The sequence below is a fragment of the Eumetopias jubatus genome, unplaced genomic scaffold (assembly GCF_037043125.1).
Source record: "Eumetopias jubatus isolate StellerSeaLion01/CBP00866 unplaced genomic scaffold, mEumJub1_p1.0 scaffold_15, whole genome shotgun sequence".
NCBI classification, from domain to species: Eukaryota; Metazoa; Chordata; class Mammalia; order Carnivora; family Otariidae; genus Eumetopias; species Eumetopias jubatus.
The window spans coordinates 83873323-83890810 of NW_028274821.1; the positions used below are offsets into that span (position 1 = coordinate 83873323).

Below are 17488 nucleotides of genomic sequence, written 5' to 3' on the forward strand. Positions count from 1 at the left end.
AACAAAATATAAAGGGGAAATAAACCCATGGAAAATATTCAGTAACCTCTAACCAAAGAAAAATAAAGCAAACCTGCCATACCACTTTATGCCTATTTTATTAGCAAAATTTAAACAAATATGCATGAATACACACACAATTCTGGCAAGGCTGCAGTAAAAATGGGAACTCATATATGGCTGGCAGCATTCACTATAAACAAGCACAGTGTGTTTGGGAAGCAGTCTGGCAGTCCTAAGTCACAGTGCTCAGCAAGTCCTTTGACCTGATGGTCCTACTCATTAGACTATGAACCACATCCATCAAAAGCAGCCAAAAGATGTTCACTGCAGTATTATCTACTAAAGGATGAAACTATGAACAAGCTAAATGGCCATCAAGAGAAGAAAGGTTTAGTAAATGATGACCTATCAGTACAGTGGAATATGATACAGACATGTAAAAAAATGACAATGATGGAAGCGTATGTGAAAACATGCAAAGTGTTCATACCCAGACCAAATGGAAAACTATAATTGATTGTGAAGCTATAAGAGTCAATGAAAACATGCACTGGCACTGTACAGAAACATGAATAATTAATGAAAATGACATGTTGAGGGGATTGTGGCTGATTTCTTTTCCTAAAATTGTCTTTCATCTTCCCGATACATCTTTCCATTGAAATAAAATAATTAAAAAGCCCATCTCAAGACTGTCTACTCACAGTGCTAAGCTTGCTGCAGACGATGAGAATCCGGCGTTCGTACAGCATACTGGCATACAGATGTAACATGTTGTTTACATCCACGGCCACAAAATATTCTGTCAGATTTCTCTAGGAGAAACAAGAAGGGGAGATTTGTGGCTTATTTCGTTTGTTCTTATTACAAGCGGGATCTTAAAAAAAGTATGAGAAACAGAAGATTATCAGAAAGCATACTCTCCTCTGCCCCTGTCGTATTCTTTCCACCTGGGAGACCGAATCCCGTGCATGTGTAAAATCATGAAATGCAAAGCTGGAAGAGACCTCAGAGATGAAGCACTTCTGTGTGCTGATTACAGTTTACACGAGGTCACGGGCAGCACCACACAGCTGTGCCTATCGGTTCCGAAAGGTGAGCAGGACAGGAAGTCTACAATCTTACAAATGAGGAAAGCAAGCCTCAGAGAGGGATGCCAAGACCAAGAAGTCTCATAAGTGATAAAGACAGGACTGCAGCTCAGATCTGCTGACCCCAGATCCTAGAACTTTCCCAATGTGCCGTACCATACATCTAGGCAAGAGAAAGGACCCAGGGACCAAAATGCTTTTTGGCACAGAGCCCATTTCTGTCTGACAGATCCCACCCGCAAAGGCTAGGCATGCATGCTCCTCTCTTGTCATCACTGCGGCATCCCCCTCCTCCATCGTTGACATTGTCTAAAAGGGCTCAGCTGGAATCAGAGCAATTTTGAAGATTTACAATTTCCAGGTATTTCACTCAAAAGGGGGAAAAAAAAACTGCAGACAAGCAGCAGGAAATGGTGACAAAGCAGTATTTTAACTAGCTTTTGTCTGTACCCGGGGCTTCTTTAATTAGTACTATAGATTGGTACTCTTCAGATTTCAGAAAAAATATAATGTGTTTCATTTCTGCAACCCTTTCTATACGCACCTGACTTTAATAATACACATGAATATGTTAATTTCTTCAATGTTACAGGTTTTCAATGCCACACAATATAATCCTCTGAAAATGGAGGGGGTCAGGGAGGGAAGGAACACTACTTGCCAGGGGTTTGCCATTTATAATGATGAAAGAGCTCTAAACCCATAAATTCAAGTAAACCAGGTGGATTTTTACATGCAAAATAGCATAAAGTGCTTTTCAACATATTATGGGTTGGGAATAAGAATGGGCACTTATCTTATGATTTATTGTTCTTTGATTGGAACACCAGGTTAACCATCGACCTTTATAAATAATGAGTGAATTAATAGCTCCATATACTGACTACCTACCAAGTACCAGGTACCATATCAGGTACTTCGTATGTGTAATCTTACGCAGTTCTCACAAAACTCAAGGAGGCATTTCCCCCCCAGTATCGAGATAAAGTAAGTCTGGGAGAGATTCAGTAACTGGTGGAGTCAGAATTTGGACTCAGTTCCAACTCCAGAGCCCATACACTTTCCCTTACATTGTCCCACTTAAGTATTTTTAAACATCTACAATATACAAAGCTTTACATACATTTCACTTAATCTTGAAACCACTCCTTGAACAGGCAATATCATCTCTACAGATAGGAAAACAGACAACAGAGAAAATGAAGTAATAGGACCAAGGTTATACACTATGTGGATCATCAATCTTGGGTGAATTTGTCTCTAAACCTGTGCTCTTTGTTTATATCGGTACAAATAGTAGGTAAAACTTGTATTCAGGAAAGGAAGCATAGCATTGGAACAAAGCAGGATTGAAATACACCTACTGAAAGAGAAAAAGTGTTGCTGTTAAGAACTGTTATCCCATTGAGTAATCCTTCTGTGTTAGACAATAGGTACTTTACCTGTGTTCTCTCTAATCTTCTCAACAACCCTGAAAAAAGGCATCATCATCTCCATTTCTATAGATGAAGAAACTGAGGCCCAGGAAGGGTAAGTAGGCTCCAAAGGTCACCCAGCTAGAAAGGGCAGAGCCCAGTTTCAAAACCAGGTCTCCTGAATCTGAAGCCCTTGCTCTAACCAACACACCAACTTGCCTCCTAACAAACTTGAAAAACAAAAAACAAACAAGCAAGGCAGTCTGAATTAGTCAACAAGTGGGTCTCTTGCCCAGTGGACTGAGGAGTGCTGAGCTAATGATGTCAGGGTGGGGTTCGCTCTGAAGACCGTGACATGGCAGAACTATTCTCGCAAACAAAAATACAAGGCCCTCAGCTGAGCATTTCAGTAAAATGCTTAACTGCTGATGAATTACATCAATTTTTCTTTTAGGAGAGGATGCAAGTAAAAAGAAAATAGAAATGAGGAGCTTAAAGAAGGCCAGAAAGCCCATTAGCACTTTTGACAGATCCAAAGATAACTCTGAAGCCACCAAAACGTGGCCTCAAGAGTCTGCCAAGAAGCTTCACGCTGGGTAGAAATATGTTACACAGCTTGCCGTCCAAATAAGGAGACACGGCGTCAGAGACAAATCCTGCACCTTATTTTGGTGGGAGAAAAAAAATCATAAGGATACTTTTGTGGATGGGGAAGGAAACATTTCTGAAATCAAAACACCACTTGGTTGAGGCATAACCCCCAGGCCCAATCAGGTTCTGAGAGATTCAGGTGCTTGTTCCAAAAACTCTATACAGGTATGTTAAAAATATGTAACATTTAGCCAAATTCTCTCTAAACTGTCATGTACTTTTTTTGGTATTTCTCATCCCATCTGTGCTGATTACCAAGATATTTGTGTCTAAACAGAAGCTGTCTTTCTTATCTGCTTCCTCCCCTGCCTCTTTCCTTCTGGGATGCCACCCGCCGAGGCGGGTGGGAGTGGGTGGGAGTGGCGACAGCCCTGGGAACTTCGTTCAGCCGTGGGAGCACCTGCGGGGCAGAGCAGGCCTTGGGAGCAGCTGTAGGGAGCACTGACAGTTTCCACCAAACTTCATCTCTGAAGAAAACCCCTTGGCGAGAAGGGTCTCCTCCCCTGTGCCTTAAAGCATCCAGTGGCTTAAGCTACACCAACCCTCAATTTCTCAAACCTGTCATACCTTTTCATACCCTCAGGCCTTTACTTCTGTTGTTTCCTCCTCCTAGAATGCTCTTCTCTTCCTTGAGGAAACTCACTCACTTTTCAAGACCCAGGTGAAATGTTACCTCCTCCTAAAAAGCTTCCTCGATTCCACATTTGTCAAGCTCCTACACTTTGTGCTGGCATGGTTATTTGTCTCTATCTTATAACCACTTGGTTACAAGTATGTTTTTGTTCCTAGACTGAGGTCCCTCTGGGCAGTGACATCCCATCATCTAGCAGTTTGATAAAAGAATGAATCAATAAGTAAAGAAAGCAATGACTGAAGACCTCAGCTCCTTAGCTGGAGTTTGAGCAGTGTAGCCTAAGAGAAATACACCAGCCTGAAAGACAACGTGGTATATTAGGAAGAACACAGCATTTGATATCAGAAAACTTGGGCCTAGGTTGGATGAAGTGATCAAATGCTTAGTAATGGTGAAGGGCTCATGGTAAAAGAATGGACACTGGCAACTCACAAAGTCATGTAAAATAGCTGGGGGTTGGGGGAGGCTGTTAAAGGTATTTGTGGCTACATTTATTAAAAGTAAAGAAGGGGCACCTTGGTGGCTCAGTCGGTTGGGCATCCAATTCTTGATTCTGGCTCAGGTCATGGATCTCAGGAGCATGGGATCAAGCCCCGTGTCTGGCTCCATGCTGGGCACAGAGCCTGCTTGGGATTTTCCCTCCCCCTCCCTGCCTCACCCTCTGCCTCTGCTCCTCCCCTCCCCACCCCATGCACACCCTCTCTCTAAAAAAATAAAAGTGTAAAGAAATAGGTGGTTTGTTCATCAGGTAATGGGGAGGGGGCTGCATACAGAAGCAGGTATTCATTTCACAGCCAGGTCAGTCATGGGTTTTATGGGTAAGACAAGAGTGTAGGGAATGGGGAATAAGGAGCAGAGGGAGCTCCATGGCACACTGTCCTAGGTCAAGATTGCAGCCAGAACATACTATGAGCTTATATTTCTAAGGAACACAAGGTATACCACTCTCCTAGCACTTTGCTTCAGTGGGACCAAGTCTTCAACCTCCCATTTCTGTCTCCTGTAATCAGCCAATCAACAAACACTTATTTAACTCCTACTAGGTATTTAGTACCATCCTGGGAGCTGCACCTGCAGAGATTAATTAAAGATGATCCCCATTTTCCAGGAGTGTAGCCTGGGAATGGGAATGGCATTAGTATGGTGTGCCAAGTACCATGGTCCAGGCTACACACACTGCAGGGCTGCCTGAGAAGGGCAGATTTAACTTTGCTGGATGGATATGGGGGCAAGGCTAGGGAAGGCTTGACAGAGGAGAAGACAGCTGGTCTGGGTCTCCCAAGAGGACTTCACTCAATGGACAGGGGGAGAAGTGTATTCCATGCAGGACAGAAGCAGGGACGAGAGAGGAGCTCCAGCAGGTCAGTACAGTGAAGAGTAGGCTACACGGCAGGGGACGTGCTAGGGCAGGGGAGCTGGGTTCAGATTCCATGGGAGCTTAGACTTTCCCCACGGGTAAAAGGGAGCTGCTGCTGAAGGAGCATGATACAGTTACATATGTGTTTCAGAAGGATCTTCCTAGAGCTCCTATGGAGGATGCCCAGGAGAGGGCAAGTGGGAGGCAGGACAATCAATTAATAGGCTACTGCCACATTCCAGGAAAGAATGATTACAACAAATAAACTACGGAGATGAAAGCTTTGAATATGGATGTGACAGATCTCTGTAAAGTGAAATCACAGGACCTGATAATGAATCAGACCTGAGAAGTGGGGTGGGGGGGGGGGGGGAGAATTGCAGACAACACCCAGGCTTCCAAGTTACTGAGCACCACACTTGTCCACGTGCCCAGTTTTCTTAAATGGAGTCTACTCATTTAATGAGGGAATCAGTTCTCCTTTTAAAGAACCATCAATCCTGTCAAGCATGGTGTTGCTGCTCACCTAGTCTTGGGCCCAGTGTCCTAGACTGTAATGCCACCACGGCTAAGTCTAAATCATCACCCCCTTCATTCCCTGACAATTACCTCTCTGTGTGACTCACCTACTGGGAAGGAAAATCTTGCTTCGAGGGACTATTTCTAGTGTCCATGCTCAGAAGGGTTCAGTTTTCTCGGTGCCAGGACGTTTTTAGGCTTAAGGACATTCCATTTCTATTCATAGAACTCAAGCATTCTTTCAGTTACATATCAATTATGTGCCCGTGAGCATTCTCCTATCCGCCTAGCATTCATTATGGGCTCACTCTGTAGGGCTGGGTAGCAGGGATATGAAGCTGACCACTACCCAGGGCTGGAAAGGGCTCAGGTCCAAGGAAGTTCTCTAGTTAACTGGGTCAGAACAGCCTGGAAGTTGAGTTTTGGAAGAGGTGTGTGCTACACAAGCTCCTTAGCTTCTCCAGGTTCCTGTTTCTCATCTCTGCAGAGAGATGACGGTGAAGGTCCCGTCCAGCTCTAACCCTCTATGGCTCTAAATCCAGACAAAGAGGAAGGGAAGGCACCTGGCAAGCCTCATTTCCCCCAGGAGAAGCCCCATAATGGCTGCTCGATTCTAGCTGTCCCTGCTGGCTCCTGTGCCGATCCAGGTGGCTGGGGACTTCGGGCTCACTGTGATCCACGCCCGGGGTGAGGAAGCAGGTGGGGGGTGGGGGGGATGGGCCAAGGATGGGAGGGGTTATAGTGGGGCTTAGAGAAAAAGCGTCTTAGGTTCAATACCTTAGGGAAATGAGATAATCCCCAAACCAAAGAACCGACTCTAAGCTGGGTACTCCTTGGAGCCTTCGAAACAGATGCTAGTCCGCCCCACGGTCTGTCATTTTATTAGTCTTTGTGACTTTCAGCTTCATACACAGTACAGATGATAAAGACTTACTGTACTGTGTCTGGAGGAGGCTTCTAGGCAAGAGACTTGCTTTTGCCAATGGGTCTTATTTCCTGAAATAACTCCTGCTTAGATTATTTTACCATAATGTAAACCTTTAAAATCCTCAATTGATTTTTTTTTTAAAGAATTTAGGTTACTTTAGTTGTGTGGGGTTCTTAAAAGGGAATTATAAATTTGCATTCTAAAATAATCTGTCTGAGAAAGAATTCCACAAACTCACTTAAGCTATCACATCAGAGAAGTATATTATAGGAAAGAAGGCAGGGTTTACCCAGAGGTCAAATTTTATCCCTCCCTGTGAATGGAAAAACCATTAGAATAAACAATTACCTGACAACTTTTAAGAGCAACAATGGAATTCTCTACAATCTCAGTACTTGATAATAGGTCTTCTACTACCACCTCAACTTTGTTTATTTTTGAAAGTCACGATGAGTTCATAAATCTTTTCTATATCATGGTACATCTTTTGACAAAGTGGAAGTCTGGGCAATGTTATATGTAACTGTCCATTCTAAATGCTTTCCGCGCATCATTAACCACTTGGTATGACATCGACCAGATAATTAAGACAGGTTTGTTTAATATTCCAAATGAAGGTCTATATGATTATCCATTAATCAAAAGTAAACTTCAAAACCTAGCTGCTAAAAAAAGAATCCCTTCTACACCCAGTTTACAATGTAATTATTACTACATATCTGTTCCTGATCTGTGACTTCTTTTTAATGCAGGTCAACTCTTTAAGATTTATAAAGATTTATGCTCATTTAACTATTGCCTGTATAAAATTCACTCCTACATGTGTTATCTTGAGATAACTCTGATGAAAATTACACAGTGATAGTTTTTCAATGAAAAGGAAGAAAATACTTCTACACAAAAATTGTAAAAAGTAATGAGAATTAACTTCAACAGCCATCTGAAAGTGGAAAGAATTTTCTACATTTGCTTTTTATTAACGTCTTGCAGACATACTGGCTTAAAAGCCAACTGAGAAGAATTGTTATTTTCCCTTTTCTTGGGGATGGCTGCATTGCTCATTCATTCATTCATTCAGCCAATCATTCAGTCATTCCATAAATATATATTGACAATCTACTATGTTCTGGGTATTTACAGAGTGCTAATTACAGAGATGCAGTGATGAAAAAATACTGATCCCTCTCATTATGGAAGGAGAAATGACATTAAACAAGTTCACAAAATTAATTACAGAACTGAAACTGACAACGAGCAATTTCTTAGAAGGGTGTGGGGAAGCCATAGAGCCTGAGGCCCAGGACCCAGCAGCTTCTCAGTGCTGGGATCAGACTGACCTGAGTGTGACTCCAGGTTTTCGCATTTACTGGCTACATGACTAGGGGCAAGTTACTTCAGGTCTCTGGGCTTCATTTCCTCTTCAGGGCAGGGATAACAACGACTTCATAAGCCTGCTGTGAAGATTCCATAATAAATAGTGCCTGATCTGATCCACGGTAGGTGCTGAATCTATACTAGCTCCTTTCTCTCTTTCTTACATTAACTATTCTCCGAAGCTGTCCAGAACAACCTGATTCTCTGGTGACAGAATGAAGTTCCACGTGCCAAAGTCCTTTTACCCTTCTCTTTGCTTATTCTTTTAAGCTTAACATGTCTCTTAAGAGGAGATAATCAATAAATGTTTACAGAACCTCCCATATGACAGGTACCGGAGTCCTGGACTCCATTCCCTCTACCATTTCTAAGCTTCAGAAATTCTGGTGTCATCGGCACCTCAAAGAGACTTGTGTGGTCAAACATACACTCCATGAAAGGACAAATACTGATCTTCACAACCAAGAATGTTAGCAAAAACCCAGAAAAGACAAGCTCCAAGAAGTAATGTGCCCTAGCCCTGAGCCACAACTTGGACCTCAGAAGAGGTTGAGACTAGAATTGTAGGAAAGCCCAGAGAAAAAGGGAAAGAACGAACCATCAAAAGCAGCATCTTTCTTGCACCAAGCACAGAACTTGGAACTCTGCATTTAATTCTTCATTTGTTCCTCCCATTTTTCTTTATTACACAAGGACACTGAGGCTCAGAGAATATAAGTAAGTAGTCCAAGGTCCCCGAGTGGTAGAGTCCGGTGTCTGCCTGTCTCCAAAACTCATGTTCTTTCCACTACAGCAGACTCTATCATATTAACAACCCCATGGTTATTGCTTGTTTCAATTTGCAATGCAGCAATTTAGTCATTTTAAATTAATCCTTTGAAAATCACCAAGAGATTAAAATGCAAATTTCAACATGGCTAGAGCTCTATACTGATTCTGTGTCAAAAATCACACAAATTGGTCCTACAAAAGTTCAGATTCTCCTTGGAGGAAAAGCTTTCCTGCTTCACTTCATATTTGAGATGTGAAAACTAATTTTTTCCTCTTTCCTCATGAATATCAAAAGTCAACTGCAGGGAGGCAGGCGGGGATAATGAAAACAAAATGCTTTGGTTCCTTACCAACCTGAGTCACCACACCCCACTTAGGTGCAGACCTTGGGCTGGTAACCTCAGGTCTGTGAGCCCTGGGTCCCTATATATAAAATGGGGCTCACGTCTATCTCTCACAGAGGAGCTGTAAGGATTTAAATGGAACCATGTATGTTAGGAGTCTGGCAGATTGTTTTTATTATTCCCGCTTAGAAACAAACAAGGCCAGCCTTTTACTGATTTGCAAAGGAGGATTTAGGGGACAATGGGTCATACACAGGGAATTGGTTCATTAGTGGCAAAACTAGCAGAGGGAATGCAAAATTTTTTTTTAAATGGTGGGGGCAGTGCAGACAGGAATTGGAGATGGGGCTATGAAGAAGACAGTTCCCCCTCCCCCCACCAAACTATTTCTAACCTCTGTTATGGCAGTTTTGAAAATTAGGAAATTATCAGAACTTTCAGGTACCTCATTTTAAGTTCTTAAGGAATTCTCTCGGTCCTTCAAGTTAAAAAAAAATTAAAATGATGAACCCAACCTCGGCAATAATTGTTATAACATTATTTATAACAGCAAAACATTAGAAACAATCTAAATGTCTATTAGCAGGAGAGGCATAGTTAAAACACTGTAGGGATTTCCAGTAAAATATGGTAGATTAAACACAAATGTTTTGTCTTTTCTCTCTGATACCATCCCTCCCCAACAACCCCCCAGGGAAAGTCACAGTGAAAGAATTTTAAAAGACATAACCCCAAAGAACAGGAGAAAAGACATTACTAGAAGAGAGATGTCAAGTTTTTAGGAGCCAGAAAGCGGAAGTTACTAAAGAAATGGTTCTCAACCTGGGTCATGCACCCCCAGGGGACATGTGGCAATGTCTGGAGACATTTTGGGTGGTCACAGCTGGAAGTGGGTGTGCTACCACCATATAGTGAGCAGATCCCAGGAGTGTTGCTAGCATCCCACGACATACCAGACAGTCCCACATGACAAAGAATGATCTGGCCCAACATGTCAACGGTGCCAACTGAGGGTGAAAAACTAAAGGGAGATGACTTGGCAGCCCACAAAGGGCACAACACGAGAGCTGAGACAGAGGGTTAGGACACACGCTTGAGCCCAACTCCTACCACACAACTCCAAAAAGGTTCAGGAAGTGGAGACACCCAGAAGCTTTGAAGGCTGGAGGAAAGGTGCCAATCAAAATAAGATTCTTCTCTCCTAGCTCACTCTGCTAGTCAACCAGCCTTCCGAAACTCCTCCAGCAAAAGGAGTGTTTACTTTCTAGAGGAACTGAACCGGAAAGGCATGGGGGGACACCAGGTGTAGCTAAGGACAGGGGATAAAGCATTAAGTTAAAAAAAATGGCAGGGAGGAGGGCTTAAAGAATACAGGCTAAATGTTGATATCCCGTAACTCACCACCCTCATTCAGCTTCCAGAATGATAGTAAATGAAGCTTACGCTCACTGGCAAAAACAAAACAAACAAAACAAGACCAAAAAAAAAAAACCACTCACTAGTTCCAGAGACAAGATTCTGATACTGACATTTGAAAGCTCCCCACATACAGCCCCTAAGTAACCAGGCCTTTCTGATCCATCAACTCCAATAAAGGCCACCAGGTAACAAGCCCCATTCATGAACACAGAGCTTCCACTTAGCTTTTTAGTGCCTCCATCTTAAATAGGGCCGGACAGGCACTTGAGGAAAGCCCCTACTATCAAAGATACAGAATGAAACAAACAGGAGAGAGAAAACATGGAGGAAGAAAATAGACAGAAAGAACAAATTTTTAGACCTATGAACGAGTCTCAAAGGGATGAGAAAACATACTGCACTCATGAAACAAGATGCCATTAAACAATGAATAATTTATTGAACAACACCAAAAAGCTCTTAGATATATAATGATAACAATGATATCCTAAGAAATTCAAAAGGGTGAAATGATTTGTTGAAGAAAGTAGAAAGAAGACTGAAAGAGAGAGATGGAAAATAGAAAAGGAAATTACTGGATCAACACAGGATCCTACCACTGAGGCCCCAGAGAAAGGAGAATAATAAAGGAGCATCTTTTCAAAGAAATAATGTGACACCATTTCCTGGGTGTAAAGGACATGAGTTTCTAGATTGAATGAGCACCAGGTGCCCAGCACAGCAGATGAAAAGGACTATTTCAGAACACCAAAGACAAATAAAGTATCCTAAAAAATAAATCAAGAATCAGGATGGCTTACAACTTCCAAGTTTCAACAGGAAAACTAGAAGTCAACAGAGCTATGTCTTCAAAATTCTGAAGGCAATTTCCAATCATATCCGGAGCAGAACAGTCATTTTCAGTGATGCAAGGTCTGACCATGGTGCCTCCAACACAGTTTTTTTTTTTTTTTTAAAGATTTATTTATTTATTTATTTGACAGAGACAGACACAGCGAGAGCGGGAACACAAGCAGGGGGAGTGGGAGAGGGAGAAGCAGGCCTCCCGCAGAGCAGGGAGCCCAATGCAGGGCTCGATCCCAGGACCCTGGGATCATGACCCGAGCCAAAGGCAGACGCTTAACGACTGAGCCACCCAGGCGCCCCACAACACAGTACTTTCTTAGGAAACTACTGGAGAATGTTTCACCAGAATAAGGGAATAAACAAGAAGATATGAAATCCAGGAACTCCTATTTGACAAAAAGTTGTATACAAGAAAGAAAACGCAATCATAATTGATCGTCTCATTCGCATGCTCACTGAATTGTAAACAATTTAAAAATTCAAAAAATTTTCTGAAGATAGAGGAAAAATGGGGGAGGACAAACATGAGTGAGAAGAAGTTATCTTCTACAGGGAGAGAGGCTCAGAGGTGGTAAAAGATCTAAACTCTCAACTTCCACAGGAAAATCAATAGGTGATATCTGAAAAGAAAAATTAAGATATAGCAATATGTGCATATTAGTTTAAAACATGGAGAGAAATACTGCAACTGCTAAAATCTTGAAAGTAGCTGCCTCTGGGAAGTGGAAAGGGGACTCTGAAATTTCCATCAACAATTATGTGGTACTATATGATTTTTTAAGCCATTAATATGTATTACTTTCGTAAGAATAGTAATACCATTAAATTAAAAAAATCATTTAAAAAGGATGAAATAAATCAATATGAACAGGTTTGAGAATACATTTTAAAAAGTGAGTTGCAAAACAATACGAATAGTATCATATTTATGTCTCAAGAAATGTCGACAACATACACAGGTACTCACACATACGATACAGTAAATACATAGAGAAAGGTCTGAAAGGTCTGGAAGGACATGCAAACTGGAGGGAGAATGGGACTGGGGTGGGGGAGCGACGACGGTAATTCACTTTTTTCTATATGTACTTCTTATTTAATGTTTTGTACAACAAAGATATTTTGAAACATTCATAATACATTGTCATAAAAAAAGCGCTGATAGAAAGGTATGTATTTGGTATCATCTCCATTGTGTTTTTTAAAATGTAGCTTCTAAATTTTTTTTTTCATCAAAAGGACTCCTTTATCTCAAACAAAATATTACCTAATTCCCAATTTAAGCAGACAGGAATGAACCTGCAATGAATAAAGCAAACAAACAAAAAAAATGAATAAAGCAGGAGCAGGGACCCCGTGCTCTGGTCAGCCAGTCATCCATCTGCCCCAGGCTGTCAAGGGGCCCTAAAGCAACCTCAGGGCTCCAGGCAGCATAGTGTAGAAACTGCTACTATCATAAAGGGGAAAGAAAAACTTGGAATGTGACTTTCTCTGAGATACGGGATTACAAGCAATTTTTCTTTTTCTTTTGTTTAATACATATACCTACATACCTTCCCTATAATTTGGAACAGTTTACATAATAATCTGTTCCTTAACATGCCTATATAACCACCTAAAACCTCACATACTTGTAGCAGCAAGGTGTAGAGATGGCCAAAAAAGCTTCATTAATCTTTTCAAGTTATTGTTCTATATTTACATTTCCTATTTCTTACATTGACTTCAATCATTTATATTTTTCTGGAAAATTTTATCTTATCTCTATCAAATTTATTGCATAATTTTACGGTCATCTTTCTTTTCAAAAATTCAGTTTTAAGGGGCGCCTAGGTGGCTCAGTCATTAAGCGTCTGCCTTCGGCTCAGGTCATGATCCCAGGGTCCTGGGATCGAGCCCCACATCGGGCTCCCTGCTCAGGAGGAAGCCTGTTTCTCCCTCTCCCACTCCACCTACTTGTGTTCATTCTCTCGCTGTCTCTGTCCAATAAATAAATAAAATCTTTAAAAAAAAAATTCAGTTTTAAAAAGGTCTTATTTTTCAATTCTACTTTAACACTATTTTCTAACTAAAACTGTAATTAAATGCTTCTAGTTTTGACTTTTTGATTGCCATTAATTTCCCATTTTTTTCTAAAGATTTTATTTATTTATTTAGAGAGAGAGCACACACAAGTGGGGGAAGGGGCCGAAGGAGAGGGAGAGGGAGAATCCCAAGCAGACTCCGCACTGAGCTTGAAGCCTGACACCGGGCTCAATCCCATGACCCTGAGATCACGACCTGAGCTGACATCAAGAGTCAGATGCTTAACTGAATTAGCCACCCAGGCACCCCTCATTTCCAGCTTCTTGAACTGAAAGTCAAGTTCATTATTTTCTCAGTTTCTTATTTATAATAAAAGCATTAGAAGTTATCAGTTTCCCCCTGAGTGTAGTTTTGGCTGAATCCCTTAGGTTTTTGTTGTTTAGTGTTCTTGTTGTCATTAGTATCTAAACAATATACTATTTCAATGTTTTATCCCCTTTGACCCAACCACTATTTCAAGTAGACAAATATTTTTAAAACTTTTATCATTAATTTCTAGTCTTATTTCATTGCGATGAAGAGACTGGCCTGTAAGACTTTTTTTTTTCTATTTTAAAATTTTCAGAGTGATCTGGTACATAGCCAATTTTTATAATTGTTCCAGCGCATTTGCAAATAATCCTTCAACAAACAGCCTTTTGCTATTTGTCCATGGTATGCCCCTACTTCTGCTCTCCCACTGGATCTGGGTCCCTCCATTATCTACTCCTTATTGACTGCTAAGTATCGGTAATCATCTCCTTTATGTTGTGGAAATTCCTCAAATTTTCTGGCTCATGGCAGCTGCTTCTGGAATTACAAGAACATTCTTCTCCTTAATTTTATTGTTCTTTTGTCATTTCCATGGAATTTTTTTGGAAATGAAGGGCAAAATAATGGGCTCAAAATATAGCATAGTACGTGAGACCTCAGTCTCTAAAACCAGAAAGACCAATGTCTGAATTCTAATTCTACCACTTCTTTGCTGCAGGACCTTGAATATGTTACTTAAATTCTCAGAGCCTGTTTCTAGATATAAAATAGTAATTACAATAGTTGCACCTAAGTTTGTCAAAAGAGGTCAAGGAGAAAATGCAGGTACCTACTGAATCCATCATCTGACAAGCAGTAGTACACAGTAACATTAGCTCTTGTTGCTAAAATGGGGTCTATGCTCCAAAGTTTTTATTACTTAATGTAAACAAAAAGGAAGCAGTATTTTCCACCAGAGCCTCATCATAAACATTATGGATATATTTGACAATCCCAACGAAGACAGTTATCTAACAACTTATAGTCTAACTTCATTACTAACACATGATTACTAGACATTTATAATTTGTGTGCTCTATAGACAACATGTAAAAGAATTTCCTTTCTGTGAGTCTGTAATGATTACAAAGAAATACACCACTTCCTCCAGTACTTTAAAAAAAAAAACCAGGTATATACCCAAAATAATTAAAAGCAGGGACCTGCACAGATGTTTGTACAACAATGTGCATAGCAGCATTATTCACAATAGCCAAAATGTAGAAAACTCACATGTCCATCAGTGAGGAGCAAAATGGAGTATGTATATACATACAATGGAATATTATTCTGTCTTAAAAAGGAAGGAAATGCTGACACATGTTATAACATGGATAAACCACAAAGGCATGATGCTAAATTAAATGAGCAAGACACAAAAGGACAAATATTGTATGGTTCTACTTATATTAGGTAACTAATCAAATTCATAAAGAAAGACTCTGAAAGAATAGTGGTTGCCAGGGGATGGGAGGAGGGGGTAAATGGGGAGTTGTTTTTTAATGGGTACAGAGTTTCAGTTGGGAAAGATGAAAAAGTCCTGCTGATGATAACTGCATAACAATGTGAATATATTTCACCAATGAAATGTACATTTAAAGATAGTTAAAATGGTAAGTTTGATGTTATATATATATTTTGTCACAATTTTTAAAAAGTAATCAAGTGCCTACACAGTGGTGAATCTCTATTTAATTCTACATACTACTACTTATAATCTGAGTAAAACATTCTGAAAATATGTCTTAAGGCTAGATAACGCAATTCAGCTTGTTCAGAGGGCAAACATTAACCTCTGCTCCCTCAGACTCATGTTCACTACTCTTAAATCTTTTTTTTTTTTTAAGATTTTATTTATTTATTTAAGAGGGAGAGAATGAGAGAGACGGCATTAGAAGAGAGAGGGTCAGAGAGAGAAGCAGACTCCCTGCTGAGCAGGGAGCCCGATGTGGGACTCGATCCCGGGACTCCAGGATCATGACCTGAGCCGAAGGCAGTCGCTTAACCAACTGAGCCACCCAGGCGCCCCCACTACTCTTAAATCTTTAAGAGGTGTGGGGGGGCAGTCTTCACACTTATACCCACAAATACTTTCTTTTACACTCTTAAAAGTGGATACAGAAATGCAGTATAATTCTACTTAAGTAAATCTATCCTAATAAAGAAATCTTTATAGAAAAGTTTTTTCTATAGAAACATTTTCTTTACAACAGCAAAAACTAAAAACCACCTAAATGCACAACAATGAAGGAAGAGCTAAGTAAATTACAAAGCAGATGGAATATTACACAGCTAACAAACAGGATTCTATGAATGAGATGGAAAAATGCATATGTGATTAGTGATTTTAACTATGTAAAAAAAATACATTCTAAAAAGACTAAATGAGACATCAACATGTTAATAGGTGATTACCTTTGAGAAGTATGAGTAATGATCCCTCTTTATCTTTATACTTTTTCTGCTTTTCCAAATATTCTCTATTTGTTTTTGCTTTTGTAATGCATTATTTTTATAATGGGAAAATATATCCTTTTATTTCTTTTAAATGTAAATAAAAGACAAAGAAGAATAAAAATTTAATTCCCGTCCCACCCCCCGCCCCCCCGCCCAGCAAGTACTCACATTCTCGGGTATGCTGGGAAGTTCTCTAGTATCAGGCACAGTAAAATAAGAATGCTGGAAAAGAAAAGCATATGCTATTTACTTCTGCAAAAATATGCAACAAGCACATTATTCAGAAATCAGATGAATGATCTGAAGGTAGTTCCTCACTCAGATGAGGAAACAGAGTTTCACTCACAGGAAATGACTACAGAACATTTTCTTTGGATAATGCTGGGTTACAGCCAGACACCCTAAGTCACCAGTTTGGTAGATGGAATTCTTTTCTATGAGAGATGAACTTCTTTCGGAGATATAAATGAACAGCTCAAAGAGGTTAAAGGCTAAATTCCCCTACAATGTTTGCACATTTCTGAACACATGAAAGCTGCAGGCTTCATAATTTATTGTTCAATGAGGCAAGTGGACTTGAGGGACCAAGTATCACTAGGTTCACTCGGCAATGGCCTTACCAACCAAACCTGCCATTTCATTTTAGCATCTGAGATTATATCCATATACAAGCTGCGGGCAAAATCTGCCCCAAAGGCCCAAGTGATGTTAAGGACAGCTCCAACTGAAGGACTGCTGCACTGAGACCATTACAGTTGGCTAAGAGTGAGAATTCTGTCCCCTAAGCATGCTCTGCAAAGAAGCCTCCTGACTTCTAGTGTAATCTCCAGTGAAGGGAGTGGGAGACTCAATGGAGCTGAAAACCTGATCTGTTCAAAGAACTTTCAAGGAGGCATCCCAATGTATGTAATGGGCATATGTCCCTGAGTTAAATGACAACAGGCTGGACTGATGACACCTCCTCTGAACTACTAAAGACTCAGAGGACAATGGCAAGCAGGAATGGAGAGTCTGGTGCTGGCCAATTAAAGATGGGATTGTGCAAAGGGCAGGAAAGGTCGCAGCAGAGAAGGTCAGCTTAGCCATGGCCTAAGTTCAAACCTGGACCCCCAAGTGACATTTCAGGAAGTCCCTCCCCTCCATTCTTAGATAATTGCAAAATAAGTAGGTCTCAAGAAGAATGAGTTGTACATTCTTCTTGAAATGAAAAGCTGGGGGACAACTGCAGTAATGACAATAACAACAGTAATAGTATGAGCTACTTGCCTAATATTCAACAGATATCAACCTGCTACATGGAAGG

At 40.6% G+C, this 17488-nt stretch overlaps 1 protein-coding gene across 5 annotated transcripts in view; it reads right to left on the reverse strand.

The window, feature by feature from the left end:
* The window catches only part of DENND1A (DENN domain containing 1A), a 496855-nt gene that overhangs the window by 234656 nt on the left and 244711 nt on the right, over positions 1-17488 (reverse strand). For all 5 annotated transcript variants that reach the window (XM_028107675.2, XM_028107673.2, XM_088019125.1 and 2 more), the window contains 2 exons: positions 16354-16407; positions 708-818 (listed from right to left, as the gene is read on the reverse strand). In XM_028107675.2, the coding sequence (XP_027963476.2) occupies positions 708-818; positions 16354-16407 (165 nt within the window). The remainder of the gene's footprint in view (positions 1-707; positions 819-16353; positions 16408-17488) is intronic.